The sequence below is a fragment of the Molothrus ater genome, chromosome 1 (genome assembly GCF_012460135.2).
Source record: "Molothrus ater isolate BHLD 08-10-18 breed brown headed cowbird chromosome 1, BPBGC_Mater_1.1, whole genome shotgun sequence".
Lineage (NCBI taxonomy): Eukaryota > Metazoa > Chordata > Aves > Passeriformes > Icteridae > Molothrus > Molothrus ater.
The window spans coordinates 136,034,727-136,052,245 of NC_050478.2; the positions used below are offsets into that span (position 1 = coordinate 136,034,727).

General features: G+C 39.9%; 1 protein-coding gene across 1 annotated transcript; it reads left to right on the forward strand.

Annotated features, from left to right (window-relative positions):
• Positions 1 to 365: 365 nt before the first annotated feature.
• TNFRSF11B (TNF receptor superfamily member 11b) lies at positions 366 to 16,543 on the forward strand. Its single transcript, XM_036378965.1, has 5 exons — positions 366 to 584; positions 9,771 to 10,140; positions 13,614 to 13,808; positions 14,156 to 14,380; positions 15,398 to 16,543. The coding sequence occupies exons 1-5, from the start codon at positions 555 to 557 to the stop codon at positions 15,784 to 15,786; spliced, it is 1,209 nt and encodes a 402-aa protein (XP_036234858.1). The 5' UTR covers positions 366 to 554; the 3' UTR covers positions 15,787 to 16,543.
• The last annotated feature ends 976 nt before the right edge of the window (positions 16,544 to 17,519 follow it).

Here is a 17,519-nt window from a genome sequence, read left to right on the forward strand (position 1 = left end):
CGAGAGGCGGGCGCCGTGTCTCGCATTCCTGCCTCAGCAGGGAAGGGAAGGAACGGGGACCCTCCTTCTCCTCAGCTTCCCAGCCCTGGCCTTCGCTTCCAGCGTGCCCCGCTGCTGGGAGCCCCCGGGGAGCGCAGCCAAGGGAGCGGAGCCTCCCCTCCGGCCCCGCTGCAGCGCAGGGCGGCACAGCCAGACAGCCAGACAGGGTGCAATTAAACCCTCCCCTGGCCAGCCCCCGACACTCCCTCCTGCATTTTCCAGTCTGTGGTTACGGTGCTCAAAGGGTTCCATTAAGTCACCAAGTTTTACAGGTTCCTTAAAAAAAAAAAAAAAAAAAAAAAAAAGAGGGGGTGGGGGGAGGTGAGGGGGAGTGCGCGAGAGAAAAGTTTGGTCATGGCAGGGAATGTGTGATCAAAGCTGAGCCCAGGCTTCCTGTTACACCGGGGCTATATATATATCGTGTCTTTAATGTTGGGAATGTAAGCAGCTGCTGGAGCCTGGCGCTGACTCTCTGCCTGATTCCCAGCGCGCTGAGGTTTCTTCCACCGACCACAATGAACAAGTTCCTGTGCTGCACGCTTGTGGTGAGTCCCTTCGCAGAGGTACATGGGCTCTAGGATGCATTGCAGCTTCAGACACCAGGCTGGAGAGACACACGGCTTTTCTTCTGGGCTTTTGTTTTAGATTTGGGGGTTTTGGGGGGGTTGTTTGTTTGTTTGTGGGTTGCTTTGTCTTCTTTCCGTTTTCTTGGTAAACCCTTTTTGTTTCATCTCTCCAAACTTTCCTGGTGAGTTTGGAATGTGATGGACATGTTCAGCTCCAGGGAGACAGCAGGGATTTTCATCCCATTCTCAAGGTAGTGGCATGATTTGCTTTTATTTTGCTTTTTTTTTTTTCCTGCCTTCCTCCCTCCTTTTGTAAGGCCTCATCAGACTGGTCTGAAGCAAAAACCTGTATCGAGTAATGAATTTAGAAACTGTAGGCTACAATGTTTGTTTCTGATTTACAAAAGCTCCATCCCTGCGTGCCTCTAATCTCTGCTGCAGTGCACTCTCAGGTACTGGGTTGGCTTCCTAACCCAGGAAAACCACTGTGAACACCACAAAAAAAACCCACTAGTGTGTGGTTCTTGTCTTGGCTTAGAAAATTCAGCTTCATATGCAAGAAGGTGATGAATTAGTAGCTGTGTCAGTAGCTATTACAGAAGAAGTTGGGTTATTAAATCTGGTATAAGCCCCTGCTTTAATAAGTTTTTGTTTACTTGGTGATTTAGTAAGATACTTCCAGATGCAAAATTAGAGATGTTAGCAGTGCAGTAAATCTTTCAAAATGTTATTTAATCCATTTAGTCATATGGAATAGTATATGAGTTCAGTTTAATTAAAACCTGCCTACAGACAGAGACTGTGTAACATCTATTTGGAGGCTCTTCATCTTTTGCATAAGGAAACTTTTAAAGAAAAACATTAAAAAATAATATTCAGAGCAGGCTCTTGCCAGCACAGTAACTTGCTTCTGGGTTGTTTTGGTGAGCACAACAGCATTAATGTTGTGGCAGAGCATTAGAACTGAGATCCATTTATTCTGAAAGCTTTTTATAAATGCAACGAGATTTCCAGGATTTGATGAGTAATGCATGTTTATTACTCTCTGTACAACTTTCTGAAAGAGCTTTTTGAGAAGGAAACCCAAAGTAATTAATGGTGCACGGGAAGTAAAATTTGTCAGGCTTGTGGTCGGCAGATTGAAATGCAGGACAACTTTTTCATCCCATGTCTGATGTTGTGCCTGCTTTGTCAATATGAAATCACAGGAAGTTAATCTGGGAATTTCAGCAATATCTGATTATCAACCTGGCTTCTTATCTGTGGCTGTCATAAAATAATCACATCAGGATTTTGATTTTGATTTAATGCAGTGTGCCTGTTCATGTTCTCCCACAAAGTAATAGCATTTGGTGAAGTTCAGCATAATCCTCTGGCAGATGAGTCTTGGAGCTGAAATACATCAGTGGCAGTGCATAGCAAAGAGATGATCATTCAACTGCATTATTATTGTTGTTGTTGTTGTTGTTATTCCATTTATTTTAAAAAATTGTGACATTTTAGTAAAATTAGTGAAGTTTAAGTACTGTCAGATGTGCTAGATCTCAGAAAAGTAGCTTTAGTATCTGTTTTTAGGAGGTACAACAACCCTTTTTGGAGGTACAACTGTAGATAAAAGTTCTGTGTGTCTGGCTCACATACCTCCCAACCTAGTTTGGAGACACTGTATCTGGGGCATGATGTACTTTCAGCCTTGGCCTCTTTGCTAAGGTTTCAGAAAGGTTAAACCTGATGTGGTGGTGCACTCATGTTTGTGTTGTGTGCTTGGAACACTAAAGCTGCTTACAAACATTATGAAATTGGACTGAACGGAAAGAAATTCCCCAAAGCTGAATCTCATTACTTGTCACATAACTATCTTGACCCTTACACTTGACCTTTCTCTATTTTGGATCTCTGGGCACATGTGACATTCTTTTTCTGGCCTGCCTGTTGGGTTTGCTGTGTGTAGGCAGCAGTGGCTTTGCAGCCTGTGAGGGTAGGAGTTATCTTTCTGTCTGACTTTCTTTCTGTCTGCATGTCTGCATGTTTCTTGGTTAAAAATAAAACACTAAGGTTACCAGAAGAATTTTTAAAAGATATTGTCACAATTGAAGTTGCACCCACTGTTCAAATCTCATGGAAAACTTAATTTTGTTCCTTCTGTAAAAACCCCTGTTTGTACATGGTACTGGACATACATCCTCTAGCTAGCAGTCAGCTGTTAGTAATTCTGTCAGTGCAAAGGCATACTGTAGTTACAGTGGGAACATCCTAGGTTTGGGTTAGCTCTAAATCTTGCTATCACTCTGGTGAATAATGTTCCAAAATGTAAGACAAATATTTTGGAGAGTTATCTGGTTAGTTTTCCCTGCTTTGTCCCTCTACAGGTTTCAAGGCAAATGTAACTCATATAAATGAAGACTTTCAATTTAGTGCTGCTTTGCTAAGATCTAAAACTGCTCTTCACCTGAATTACATTTTCCTACCACTGAAAATGAAACAGTAGTTTAGACCTCTAAATTGGTTGTGAATGACAACTAATGGTGCCTCAAAAAGTCTCTGCAAGACTTGGCTTTTTGACATATTCCTTTACTGGCAGAGAAATGAAGATAGTGTTTCATAGCCTCAGTTTCGAATACAGGTCACTCAGGAGAGTCACCAGTTGAACTCCTTATGTAAAAGAGGAGCCTCCACTTCATAAAGTGTCTTCCAAACAAAAATAGGTCCTGTTATGTCCAAAGTGAGTGGATTACAATGAAGCAGTTGGTAAAATGTAGAAGAACTTTCTAGCTGAACTCCAACCAGTGAAGATGACTCCATGTCAGGTTTCATTGTGTACCTGGCACTTGGTGGGGTCTGCAGAAAGGTCCTTTGCCTGGGCAGTGCTCTCGTGAGCCTGCAGCACCCACAGGTCAGGTCAGCAGTGCTGCAGAGCTGCTGGCCCAAACAAGTTAAAGCTGGTGATTGCAGGGGCCTCCAGAGCAGCAAGAGGAGATGGATGAGAGCTAGATGGGAGTAATTTCTGCCAGGATGGCAAGTATTTTACAATGGTGATTTTCAATAGGTGGATGTGGATCTGATCCAGCATGGCTTTGTCACATACTGGATCTGAGATACAAGCTATTCATGGAAGAGGACCTTGATAATATCATCCAGTGCTATATTTTGCCAGTGCGATTTCTCTGGGCCTGTGCATGATTTCAGTGAGGAATTTTGCCTAAGGGTTGAGGATATGTGAAAGCCTCCTGCCTTTGCTTTGTCCAAATATTTTATCTAGAAGGCAAAGTAGGAGAGTTGTGAGGTTTTACTTTGAACCCAATGCAAACACTGGGAGCAATCTGACAGATGTCTTGAATGATTATTTATCACACAAGAAAATATGCTTTGGAATACTTGTGGAATGCAAAACAGAAACAGATTTATCTTTCTCAGCAAATTAAACATTCTCCTTTGGTCTACAACCCAAAACCACAAAGCCAAGCTATATAATAATATTTTCATATGCTGAAAAGCCACTCTCTTTTCTGCCACAAAGCACTGATTTAAAGGGATGATGCTTGAAGGATTTTTACTTCATGTGCTTTGTCTTCTAGTTCATTTTAATTCAACGAGAGAAATCAAGCGGCTCTTTGCCTTACATTTCAAGATGAAAGAAAAGGGCGTGTATTTTTTTTGCCCAAGATCTGAAATGGAATTTTACAATCACATTATTTCTCTTTCAAAAGCATCTTCTAAGGAATCAAACAAATGGACTGCACAGGCCTTTTATGTGTATGCTGACATAAGGATGGTATGGAGAAATATAGCTTCAGGCCTAATGTGCTGAGTAACACAGTGAAAGAGCTGCTGTCTAACCTTGGGTAATTCATCTTGAATAAGTTCTCAGCATTTGCTTGCATCACACTGACTTACACTAGACATGTATTTCAGTATTTACAGTTCATCCCAATTCCTCACACTGAGACAGCCATCCTGAGAGGTGCCCAGGATTTCCCCCAGGGACATGGAGGAAGACTGAGTTCTTCAGTCTTTTTAGCAGTGAGCCTATGACACTAAAACTCCATTTCACCCAATAGGTTGTTAGATGTAGTTAATTATATTAGGTTTTGTTCTAGTTTTGGTTTTTTGTTTTTGTTTTTGTTTTTGTTTTGCTATAACAATTTTGTTATTGATAGAATTTCATACTCACAGAACAAAAACCCCTAACCTTTAGGGGTTTTTTATAAAATTGAGCCTTGCATTTTACTAACCTTAGGAAAACTGTTTACAGATGAATCACACTAGCAATTAATTTGTCAAGATGAAAAAGATACTTAACATTATTTTCTTCCATTAGTGCTGGCATGTAAGGAATTGGCTGAGGATTTAAAACCGAAAGAAACTGCCTGGATCCCTTCAGTCCATTTGCCATCTTTTCCAGGAAACTAAATGTTGTATTTCCTTTCAGAAAGGCATTGAGAGCTATATTTAGGACACATGGGTTTCTTACACCTGCTTCTCAGTGAAAGGCTGTTCCCAATCTTCCTCTGACAAGAGAATCCCTTTTTCATTTGCCAGTATTATTCTTTAATAGAGAAAGTTCTTCTCTCTGAGTTCACTGTCTATCTGTACTGAATCCATAGCTTCTCTTGTGACTTGCCAAGCTATTGAAAAAGTCCAGATCCTCTCCAAAAAGAAGCTCTCAATTTCCTTTGAAACTTCCTCTGTACTGCTTCCCAGTGAATTATCCTTTCCTAAACAAGGATTAACAGAATTTTACACAATTTTCTGAATGATAAATCCACTAATTTGGTTGTGTGCAGCACTGATGGATGCCAGCTTTGGTTTCAGAAGAGTTATAGGGTGAACATACTCATTGTCCCTACTTCTGATTCCAGTAGACTGAAGCTGGACTTGTAATTTCTTCCTTCTTTCAAATTAGCACATGACACCTTTTCCAGCAAGAGCAAAACAGACCAGGCATGTTTATGGAAGAAATCTTGCTTTCTGTGAAGCTTTTGGGGAGACCACTGTTCAGAATTAGTAAGTTCAGATCATGGCACTTTCCTGTGCTCAAATAGTGCTTAGTGAATAGAAGACATTCAGGTGCTTAGTATATAGACTGCATTTCAATATGGACATTCAGTCAATCAGAGGTTTGTGTAGCTAAGAAACTGCTATCAACTTGGTCATAGCAATGAGTTTAGGAGAGGAAATGTCAGGAAGGACATAAAATGCATTTAAATGCCATTTTAATTTGTCTTAGGAACATGCTATTGAAGGGCCTCTCCTGATCATCTTTATTTACTGTATTTTAGTTTCCATATCAGAGCAGCCCTGGAGTGCACGAAGTGGATTTACCAAAGTAAACTGAACTGATGAAAGCAAATCTAGAGATGGGCCCCAGAGACACCAGATGCACTGTAACCACTAATGCATGCTTGTCCATGAGAGCAGATTGAAGTTAGTCCAAAATATCCCCTCAGAATAATACATAATGTGGATGTCAGGTGCTCAGCACCATCTGTTTTGCTCTGCAAATCTGCTGTAACAGGTGATGCAAATTCCTAATGTAAGCACAAACTCAGGGTGTGTTAGGCCAGGAGAAAGAACAATTTAGTGATGTTCCCCTCCAGCTTATTCTGTGAACTGGGGGACAAAAGAGCCTTTTCATTCTGTTTGTGCCAAGTTGCTGCAGTAAAAATAGTGAAAATTATATTTCATTATCTTCCACCATTACTACTGAATTCTTGCAAAACATCTGAAAAATAGATTGACTTTAATTTGGCATCTGATGTGGGTTTAAAGATACCTTCTGATTTGCAGGTTGCATATCAATATTCAGAATACTCAGTTGTGCTATGTGTGTTTGGACTGCATAGAAAACAATATTGCAGATATTTTTTCTTAAGTATTATCAAATAACCTACAGTAGTCTTATGAAGTGTGGTATTGGGGATTGAGGTCTAGGAATGTACTTAGCAACATAGTGATGGCTACATTTGGTCTAAAACTAAGTCCAGATAAAATGCCCTAAAAAGACCTGTATGCTGTCTGTGGCTGTGGTTGATATCTGATGCATAGAAGAGATGGAAGAAATATCACTATTTTTGATTTGCACAGCTCCCTGTGCCAATAGGCTCATAGTAGTCAAACAGCTGTAATGGTGATCTAGCTCTATGTTGCAAATTATGTATAAAATGCTCTGGTAAAATTCTGAGATATTCATTGCATATCTTTAGTTTGACTCAAGGATCTTGGATCTTTTTGTCATAGTATTTTACTAAATAAAATAATCTTTTTATTTTACTAAATAAAACAATTGGTTCCTCCATACATGTGGCTCAGCCATTGATCAATGGATTACTGCAGCTACATAATGTGTTTCTGAGAAAAAAAGGGAAAACAAGTGTGATGTGCTCTTGTCTTAAAAGGAAAAAGAAAAAAAATCAAATGGGAAGGCTGATTCCTCTTTTAGTGATGCTGATTTATTTATTCTATTATTATTAGGTTTGGTTATGCTCATTTAGATTAATAATATTCTAGTTGCCATTATCAGTTTATAGTTATTGGTTCTTCCAAGGACAAAACTCAGTATGTCTCACACACATATAGTTCAAGTATTGTTTTGCTCAATTTTTAAAGTCAATTCCTTTCAAATTGTGTTGAAATGTTTTCAATTTTTATTGGCTTGTTTCCCACAGCTGTAGGTTCTTCAGGGAGCAGATGCCTCCATTTTCCCCTACATATTCCTATGCTTTCATATCCTGATTATTGAATTCTAATTAATTTTAATGCTGAATCATCCACTGCAGCAAAACTCTTTATTCACCTCATACATGGTTTCCCATGTAAATAGTTTAGTAAGGAAAATAGATAAAATCTTGTTATTCTTGCTCCTACATGTTGCAGGGTAGAGTTAACAGCTATGAAATGATTCACCTAGCTGTTCATTACTTCACATTCTTGAAAATGTGTCACCATGGGCAGAGGCACAACCCAGAGGAGCAGATTCTACTGCAGGGACAGCTCTGGATTTGTGGGGAGCTGTGCACTGCAGAGCAGGAATACTGATGTTTCTGCACAAGGACTGCTGCCCATATGACTGGTTGCTGTTCCTAATAATTTTCACAGTGTCAGATTTTCACCTCTGTTGGGAGTTTCCACAGATACCTGTGTGAAGTGTGGGTTGATGCTTATCTTTGTAGTGCCTGTGCCACATGAGTCAGATATGTTCTGTGAAGGGAATGTTTGTGTCCATGCAAGTCTTGGACTCTGGGATGCTGTATTATCTATTAGTGAACTAAAAACATAGAAGAAAACTTCGCTGTTCACATCAACAATTAATGAGATTACCAGGACTTCCTTATTACTAGAGTCATAGCTGTAGATTTACCAAGGGTGGGGGCATTTTTCCTCAATGTAAAGCCACTCACTATTAAAAAATGTGCTGCACCCTCTTTGTTAAATAGATCACATAAAACAGATCCAGTCATTTAAGGAAAATTGAGTTGTTTATCAAACTTCAAAGACTAAAAAGGAATTTCTCACAGTGAAAGGTATTGTGCATCTAGACCACAAGAAAACTGAGATCTCCACCTCTAGAAATCTGATAAGTTATCAGTCAAGAGCATTATTAGTCAAGGGTACCTACAAGAGGCTACAGGGAATATCCATACTATCTGCATTTCATTCCTCAGCCCAAGTACAGCTGTATGAAAAGTGGATTCATAGATGTGCAATTGGAGAATGCATTTAAGAGTACTAGCTTAAGCAATAAGAGTTCCTAAGTTAAGCGTCTCATATCACTTGTTGTTTACTGTGAATTGTGTTCATGCAGATGAAGTTTAAATTGTCATTTCCAAACTTAATAAGACTATGGCTTTAGACGTGCCATGATATGGCAGAAGTGAGGAAGTGAGGCCCTTAAATGAAGCATCTCAAGAAAATACAACTTTAAAAAAAAAAAGTTAATTCCACTTATACTTTGTGGACATTTGGAAAAGAGGAAATACATTTTTGAAATTGAGTTGGCAACTCTGTGTTAGCAGACGAGGATTAAATTAGCAATAAAGACAAGTCAATTAGATCTATAGTTTTATTGGATACACTGAAAAATATCTTAAGTCAGATCCAGTTTACTTCATCTTTATAAAATAATGTACAAGTTTTGGAAGAGCAGGGGCCCATGCAGCCATGCATGCAGTGCTGGGACAGAGCTGCGTTATCAGTGAGGAGAGTGAGCTGTTGGCAGACCCTGTGGGGATCAGGGTGGTTCTCAAGAGTTATTTTTGTGGTAGACTGACAGAATCACAGAACCAGATTTTGAGTATAAGACCAAAACAAAGTGATATGGAGGTTGTCTCTGCAGCAAGGCAGGCTGTCTCAGCTCACCAGGTCCCCAGTCACACCAGCAAAGCTGACTGTTGTAGGAAGCAGGAGGACTCTAGCTGTCATGGCATGTGCTGGTACTGAACCAGCTTTTCACAACAGCTGTGAGCCTGGGGTTTCAGGTAGGAAATGAAAGCATTGGCCTGGTCTCTTCCAGCTCATGCAATTGAGTCCTTAATGTGCCCTTCATACCCCACATCATTCCTTACCTTTGTTTCAAGCTGTGTCTTCTCCTTTGATGAAGTTGCCACATTACATCCCAAAAGCTTCTGCATATCAGTGCAAAATTGAATGGAAGGCATTAAAAAGTAACCTCTATTGTTCTAGCCATTATTTTCTGTAAAAAGTAGTGTAAGAGAAATAGTGTAAGGAATCACCTTTAAAAGTATCTGTGGTAATGGTGCACTACACTGGTCATATTCATATGTTCAGGCACAATTTCTACTTAAGAGCACAAAGGTATATAATCCCCACCTTTGCTGTGCATTGGACAAATTTTCTGGTGCCAGGCAGTAAAAGGTCATTGCCCAGTGATATTAAAAGGGTGTAAATCAGAGAATAGTATCTACATCTATGGAAGGAATCACTTAGGTCGGGAAGATTTGCTAGATAAGATCCTAAAACTTTCCCATTCTAAGATAGACATGGGAGAGTCTGGAAGCTTGCCAGTATCTCAGAAATTTCTAATGCAAATATTTGTTTGAAAATGAGTGGCATGAGTAGACTCATAAACTCATTGAAGTGCAGGTTTCCCTGTGATCACGGTGCTCCCCGGAACTAAAAGGAAGCGATGTTTTGTTTTCCTGTTGCTAGCTCTTGGACATTTCTGTCAAGTGGACCTTCCAGGATGACTCTCCCCCCAAGTATCTCCATTACGACCCAGGGACATCTCGCCAGCTGCTGTGTGACCAGTGTCCTCCGGGGAGCTACGTGAAGCGGCACTGCAGCGCCAGCAGCCCGACGCAGTGCGCTCCGTGCCCGGCTCAGTACTACGCCGACGAGTGGAACAGCAACGAGGAGTGCCAGTACTGCAGCACCGTGTGCAAGGAGCTGCAGCTCGTCAGGCAGGAGTGCTCCAGCACGCAGAACCGCATCTGCGAGTGCGTCCCGGGCAGGTACCTGGAGCTCGAGTTCTGCTTGAGGCACACGGAGTGTCCGCCCGGCTCCGGGGTTGCCCAGGCAGGTGGGTCCCGCTCCTCCATAGGCACAGGCGTGATCGGAGCTCGGCAGCGCGTCCGCGGCTCGTGGCAGTTGCAAGATTAGGAAAGAGGCTTGTCCAGATGAAATTGCAGGACAGTAAATTGTAAAGCCAATTGAACTTGTCCTATTCTGCATCATTTGGACTGTAGCCAAAGGAAGGTTTCTCAGTGGAATACCCTGCTCCTGCTGTAATATATAACTTAATGGCAGTAGCAAATGTAGCAAATTGCACTCTAATGAGAAACATGATGGATTGCCTCTTTTAAGGGAACATTATCTGGAATGTAGTATTTGTGTGTGTGAAAAATAATAATGGTTTTCATTTTGAAATCTGCTGTTTCAAGCAACCGTATATCTTGACAAACACCAGGAGCACTACATGTTTGACACCAAGTATATAATTATAACAACATTAATATAGCTCTAGTGTCACTGCAATATGTGATAATAATTAATTATCAGCATCCTAAGTGGAATTTTCGTTCTTAGGGAAACTGTTACTATTATCAAGCAAACAACCATTTCTTTGTCAAGCAAGCTGGCACAATGCTGAAAGTCTGGTGGGAATATAGAGCAAAGCAGCACTTTTCAGTGGAGTGTATTCTTCATTTAAGACAACATAAATTGTTAAACCAATAATTTGTTCTTCCCTCAAAACCAAATACATCATTTATTGTTTGGCAAATGCTGTGGCCCAGTTTAGCTCCAGTATTTAACACAACCTGAAAGAATTGTTAATTGTCATTGTACCAGAGCTTGATAACTGCCTGGAGAAGAGCACTGAGGAAGGAAATGCAGAAAATCAAAGTGTCTCAGACACCTGCAGGCAGAATGATTTCCCTAGGAATGAGGTACCTGCAGTGAGAAACGCTAGGGCTGGCCTGTGCATTTTAGTGCTGAGCTGAATGACAGGTTGGGAGTCCTTTTCTGGGTTATGAACCTCTCACTGGAGAGCAGCTTTGGCAGAAGGAGAAATGTCACTGCTGTAGCTGCTCACTAGTCCTTGAGTAATTGGCTGATGAAGCTTTACCCTGATGCCCTTCCACTGTTAAGCATTTCCACCTGGCAGTTACCAAATTTCCATATTGTAAACCTTCATTAACCTAAACTATTATACCCAGGGGCTTGGGTTAATGAGGTTCCACTGTATCTCAGCAGCAAGTCAAAAGGGACCAGAAACAAAATCCTCAGAAAGACTTTGGGAGGTGAAAGCATAACTTGTCTGAGCAACCAGCCTGCTGCATCCCTCCGAGCACAGTGAAATATGGCAGACAAATTTCAATCCCTTAGATCAGAATGAAGCAAACTTTTAAAGAAGATAAAATGTTGAATTTTGTAACATCTTAAAAAGTTTGTTTCCAAAAGACCGTCAGATTGAACCAGCTAAACCCAAGCAGACCTCAAAAAAGGAATGAAAACATTGTAAAAATAATTGCATCCCCCTGTGTCAATACCACTTTTTGAGGTGAGGCAACAACTAAGAGTTTAATAAGCATGTACTGCTTATTGGTAAGTAATAAGTAACTAACTGTGTTACTGCTTTTTGCCATATGATAGCCTTGAACTTTGTAATGATGCACATTCAGGTGAAATAAAACCTAAGAGCAGAAAAGTATGATTCCACTCCCACACAGGGAAATGGTGTGGTCCAGTGCTTCATTTAAGGCTTAAAGCATTAGAATTCTGTTTCCCTGGTGCTCATGGCTCATGATTACACTGGGATATCACCTTCCTCTGTAGTCCCTTTTTGTGAGTGAAGATTAAGGCTTTGTTCCTTTCTGCCGCGGCCGGCCCTGGCTGAGGCAGGGTTTATAATAAGCAGCATTGTGCTGGGAAAGCAGCCCTGCTGCGAGGCAGCTGTCTCCCCCGTGGCTGCTGCCGTTTCCCTGGGAAGAATGGGGGATTCCAGGAGGGTTGGAAGGAGTGGCAGAAGGGCAGGCAGACAGCGGCAATTCGTGCCCTTAACAAGAGCGGCGAAATAAACAGTGGAGAAGCTGGCAGAGCTGGAGGGTGACTTTATGCTCAGTCCTGAGAACACTGATGGAGAACGCGGTATATTCCTGCCTTGTGCTGCAAAGATTATGCAGCAAGCTCTGAGCAGAACGATGCACCCTTTGCCGGAACACTCCTTTCTTGCACGTCCTTGCTGCCGGCACACGGAGAGCCTGTCTGTGGCAGGGGTAGTTGCCGAAGTGCAGCTGTCTCGGGCCAGCTGAGTGCTGCCCGTGGGTGCAGGTGCCGCCCGCAGCTGTGTCCAGCAGAGCTGCAGGCAGCGCGCACTGCGCACGGGCAATGCTGGGGCTGCAGAATGCACAGGGACCCTGGCCACTGTAAACTCCTTTGTTTTCACTCGTTGTCTGATGAAGTGCTAGGGCAGGTTGTATGCAAGCACTCTTCTTGATTTCACAGCTGATTGAAAACTCGAGATGCATAATACTCTTTTTCTCTAAGGATTTCCCAAAATAAAGAAAAGATTGCTAAAAAGCTAACATTAAAATTAACATCCACATGTAAATACTTAAAAAATACACTAGATGGAGGTATTTTCTTATTCAAATATAGTTTCCAATTTTTTCAAATAAATTTCAAGCATGTGCTTAAGCTCATGTTCAATAATGCAGTATTAGATACCAGACTTAAGGCACTTGTTAAATGTTGGATGAATAAGGATGAATTAGGAGTGAGTATACAGCAGTTATTGATGCTGTTACTTTCCTGCCACTGGTGGTTAGACTGCATAGTTTCAGATTTCATGGATTTGTTTTCTTACTATGTTAGAACCATATGTTGTGATTCTCTAGTGGTATCATATATTTAGTTCTGAAGTAAAACTATGCATTATAAATCACCAAGCAGAACATGTATGTCTATTAAATATTGTTTTTATTATTGGACACTGCTTTCTTTGCTTTAATAGTGCTTTATTCAAGGCCCAAAAAGAATCTCAAAATTGTTGTCTTTAGCTGATATTGAATTGGATTGTATTTTTATCTAGAACTGAAGTAACCTATTCAAGTAAGGTTCTGGGCAGTTATTGCAGAGTGAAATTCAGAATTTTCAGAGTGAAATTTTTTTTCCTCTTATTTACTTTACAGAATATTTGTATAGTTGAAGGATGAAGATCAGACATAGTGTAATGTCTGAATAGACTTGAGTAATCAAGGTTATAAAGATATTACTTTACTAAATTACTGATTTAATCAGTAATCACCAATTTTAAACTTGGTAACATATTTAAGAGTACTCTTTACTGTATTGCATCAGCAGGAACATCCTTCTCCTAAGGCATCTTCGGTCTCTTTTTCTTCCAAAGTGATTCCTTAATAGATCACAAACATGAAAAGCAGATGCATGACAGTTTAGAGAGGAATGGTTTTTTGCTGTTTTCTTTTTAATTTTTTTTCCCTCCAGTTGAGGTTATATGTAATTGGATGCATTGTTTTCTTGTTTCCACAGGTACCCCTGAGAGTGACACTGTATGTGAGAGATGTCCAGAGGGATTTTTCTCAAATGAAACCTCCTCCAAAGCAGCCTGTCTTAAGCACACAAACTGTAGTGCCCTGGGTTTCAAAATAGCTTTGAAAGGAAATGAGGTTCGTGACAACATCTGTCAGGAAAATACAGATACGACACCTCAAAAATGTGGAATAGGTGTGTATCATATTAAGGAAGAGTCCTCTGAAAACATACCTTTGGTTATTGTTAAAATTAATTTACTAAAATCCAGGATAAAAATACCTAGCTTGTTAGCTCTTTGCCTGCTATGGTGATGGCCATAGTAGAATTTTAATTATTGTAGCTCAGACCAAAAAGAACTCAAGCACAAAGAGAAACAGCACTACAAAGACAAGTTCTTAGTCTGTTTTTTAAATACTGTTTCTTATCATTTTTGCTGCTTGGTTGTTGTTGTTTTTTGGTTTTGTTGTTTTTGGTTTTTTTTCCTGAGACATTTAAGGTAAGAGGTCAGAACAACTGACATCTTCTCTTTCTCATTTCAGATGTAACCCTGTGTGAGGAGGCTATGTTCAGGTTTGCTGTTCCTACTCATGTCACACCTAACTGGCTGAACATACTAGCAGACAGCTTGCCTGGGACAAAGGTTAGCACAGAAAATATTGAAAGGATTAAACAAAGGCACAGCCCTCAAGAGCAGACCTTCCATCTTTTGAAACTGTGGAAGCAGCAAAACAAAGAACAGGATATGGTCAAGAAGATTATCCAAGGTATCTTATTGTGATAGCATATGCATTATAAAAAACCTTCTGAATGGCACTTAAAATTGCTTGGATCAAATACCCCCTGGGGATGTGTTGTGCTTGGAGAAGGGCCTGCAGGCCTTCACTGAGATACATCAATGCAATAAGCAGAGGAAAGTCAAAGGGAAGCAGGAACAGAATTCCACTTATCCAGATCAGTCAAGGACTGAATTCTTCCCAGACTTGTTGCTTACTTTGGAGTGTGTGTTGTGCCATGACCAAGGTCCCCTTTTAAGACTGCACAACATACAAAGAATTTTGATCAAGTGAGGAAAGTGTTTCTCACTGTAATATCTGAGCAACCGAGGTTAGAGGGAGCTGGTTCCCTGAAGCTGAGAGTGCAGTTTGTCTTCTGTAAAGTAGAGGTTGATATTTGTGACTGGATGAATACCATGGAGAGGCTTTCCCTTCTTTTTCCCTTCTGGTACCTCTTTGTCATGCTGATTCATTTGTTTATTTGATTCGGCTTTGTTTGTGCTGAATCTACCAAGACGCGTTTCAAAGATGAAATAGTGCTGCAGTATTAATAACAAGGTTTTTTACAGTAGTCAGGCCAACTCTTTTCATGTGAACCACCAACAACCACCACATTCAAATGACATTTTGTCCACTCAGAATAGATTTGAAAAATGCTGCAGAAATGTTTTTTTTACCCCTTTGCTATTTAGTATGTATGCTTATGTGAGTCTAGGAAGTGTCTAGAGTACTTCAAAATTCAAAATTACTATTTTAACAAAGCTTGCCTAAGCATTTCTGAAGAGAATGAGCTAAATTTTCATGCACTGGAAGCAAATACCAGGAGTCCTATCACGTACACAACATTTTACAGGATAGATGGGCCCAAAAAAGCAAAGATGGGAGAATTATTTGAAGCAAAGAAATTTGGAAAGCAAATTCAGCTTGGAATTTTGGAAGGTTTTTTGCCGGCTACAGTAAAGTTGTAATATGCTGTACTTAGCTCTCTTCTCTTTTTGCTTTCTATAGATATTGATCTTTGCGAAAACAGTGTCTTAAAGCATGTTGGCCACCTGAACCTCACCTTTGAACATCTCAACACGCTGATGGCAAGCTTGCCAGGCAAGAAAGTGGGAAAAGAAGATGTTGAGCGCACAATGAAACTATGTCAACCCACCGAGCAAGTTCTGAAGCTTCTCAATCTGTGGAGAATAAAGAATGGTGACCAAGACACCATTAAAGGTTTAATGTATGGACTGAAGCACTTGAAAATGTACCACTTTCCAAAACGAACCATCCAAAGCCTGAAGAAGGTGATAAAGTTTCTTCACAGATTTACAATGTATAGATTATACCAGAAACTCTTTTTAGAAATGGTAGGGAACCAACTTAAATCTGTGAAAGTAAGATGTGTCTAATTCAAGATACGTTTCTATCTCCACTGACTATTCTTCCCTAATTACTGCCAGCAGTAATTAAACTGGAACGTTATTTCACTACATTTTGATTTACTATTTATAGAAATGCCTGACTGGAATAGTTCTAAGTCTCCTGCAGTGGTTTTGAAGGGTTTTTTTTGCTGTTTTTTTTTTTCTTTAATAAAAATCACTTTTGTAAAAGCTATTAACCCGATGGTAAACTAAGGGCCTGATTCTGCATTTTTGCACATTCAGAGTTGAAAAGTCCCACTATAGTCACTAGATGAGAAAGGAATGCCAGACCAGGCTCTACTCCAGTATTTGCTATTTATATTGTTCAAGGAATAAACATTTTTGTTGTACATATTTATTAAGTTAAATGGATATGAGATTGAATTTTAGGAAGAGAATTGGAAAGCACACTGTATATTTTCTAGCTAAACAAATATGATTCCATATATTTTTCTGGTAAAATTTTGTAGCATGCCCTAAGAGTTATTAATTTCTTTACATTTTGTATTTAAAAAATGTATTATTGCTTAGTATTATTTGTATAAGTTGTGGTATCTTTTGGTAAGGATGTTTTAATTTATCCAATGATTTTAACTCAAATACAGTGAAAATATAGCTCAAGTGACCTGAATATTTAAATATTCTGTGAGGAAGTGAATGTACCATATTTAAGAAGCTGGATTTTTATATAGAATTTCATAATCTTATTTTATAAAGCAATTAAATGTTTCAGTTTAGTTTTTGACTGGTGTTTTACTCTTTATTCTAAAGTACAAACTATTTACAAAGACAGACTATGTGGATTTTGCACTTTATCTTGGGCTTGGGTCTCTGCTACTCCCTGTCTGGTCTAGTAGTTAATATGTGAACCAAGTAAATATTGATCAGCACTGGAATTTCATGGTCACTGTAAAGGTGTAGAAGAAGCAACAAAAGTCTTACTGGTTCGAGTCTAAAAGGCCCAGGTGGTTGTGATATGACCAATTACAGCTCCACAGACACATTTGGCCCAGCACCACTCTTGGCCCAGTGACGTTCTTGGAGAGCTCACAACCTCTGCCCTAACCACAGCTTGTAATTTCATGGAGGAAAGATGATGCATGGGCCTGACAGGCTTGGAAAGCCTCACATATTGCCACTGTGTTTAAAGCAAGGGAGCACTGGGAGGTCACATAAAAAATAGTCATTTACCATTTCTCTCAGCTACAGAATAAGGCACCTACAAAGCCCTGAGCCCCATAAAAGCAGAACAGAGACTGGATGAGTGTCATTATCAAAAGCTCACAATTTTAAGGACCAGTGGTCATTCACAATGCAAGCCAAAGGCTTTGGTAGCTTCAGAGAAAGACTACTCATGGGGTTTTTTTCTTTAAACCATGTGAACAGAAGTTGAATATTCAACATATTCTTTTCCATTGTGTAAGGAAAGGAAATCCATAAGCATTTAGCCTTGTATGACAAATATTCTTCTATTAGAGATGAGAGGATCTTAAGCAAAGAATGAGAAAGAGATTTCTGCTTGATACGATTGGTGTTCATCAGAATTGCTCTCCATATAGCAAATACAAATGAGACATACTGATTTAAAATACTTGGGATTCATTTTTCACTGAATTCTCACATCACTTTTTTATCAAAAGGAATAAACTCCCTTTTAAATTTCACATGCTATTAGCATCTCATTTATTGGTGTAACTGAGAAATGGTGCTGAACATGAAAA

Bases quoted from the DNA above. Each gene is read 5' to 3' on its own strand.
- TNFRSF11B (XM_036378965.1), top strand. From the start codon at position 555: ATGAACAAGTTCCTGTGCTGCACGCTTGTG. The intron at 10,141-13,613 runs GTGGGTCCCGCT...TTGTTTCCACAG, and splicing joins CTCCGGGGTTGCCCAGGCAG to GTACCCCTGAGAGTGACACT. The intron at 13,809-14,155 runs GTGTGTATCATA...TTCTCATTTCAG, and splicing joins ACCTCAAAAATGTGGAATAG to ATGTAACCCTGTGTGAGGAG.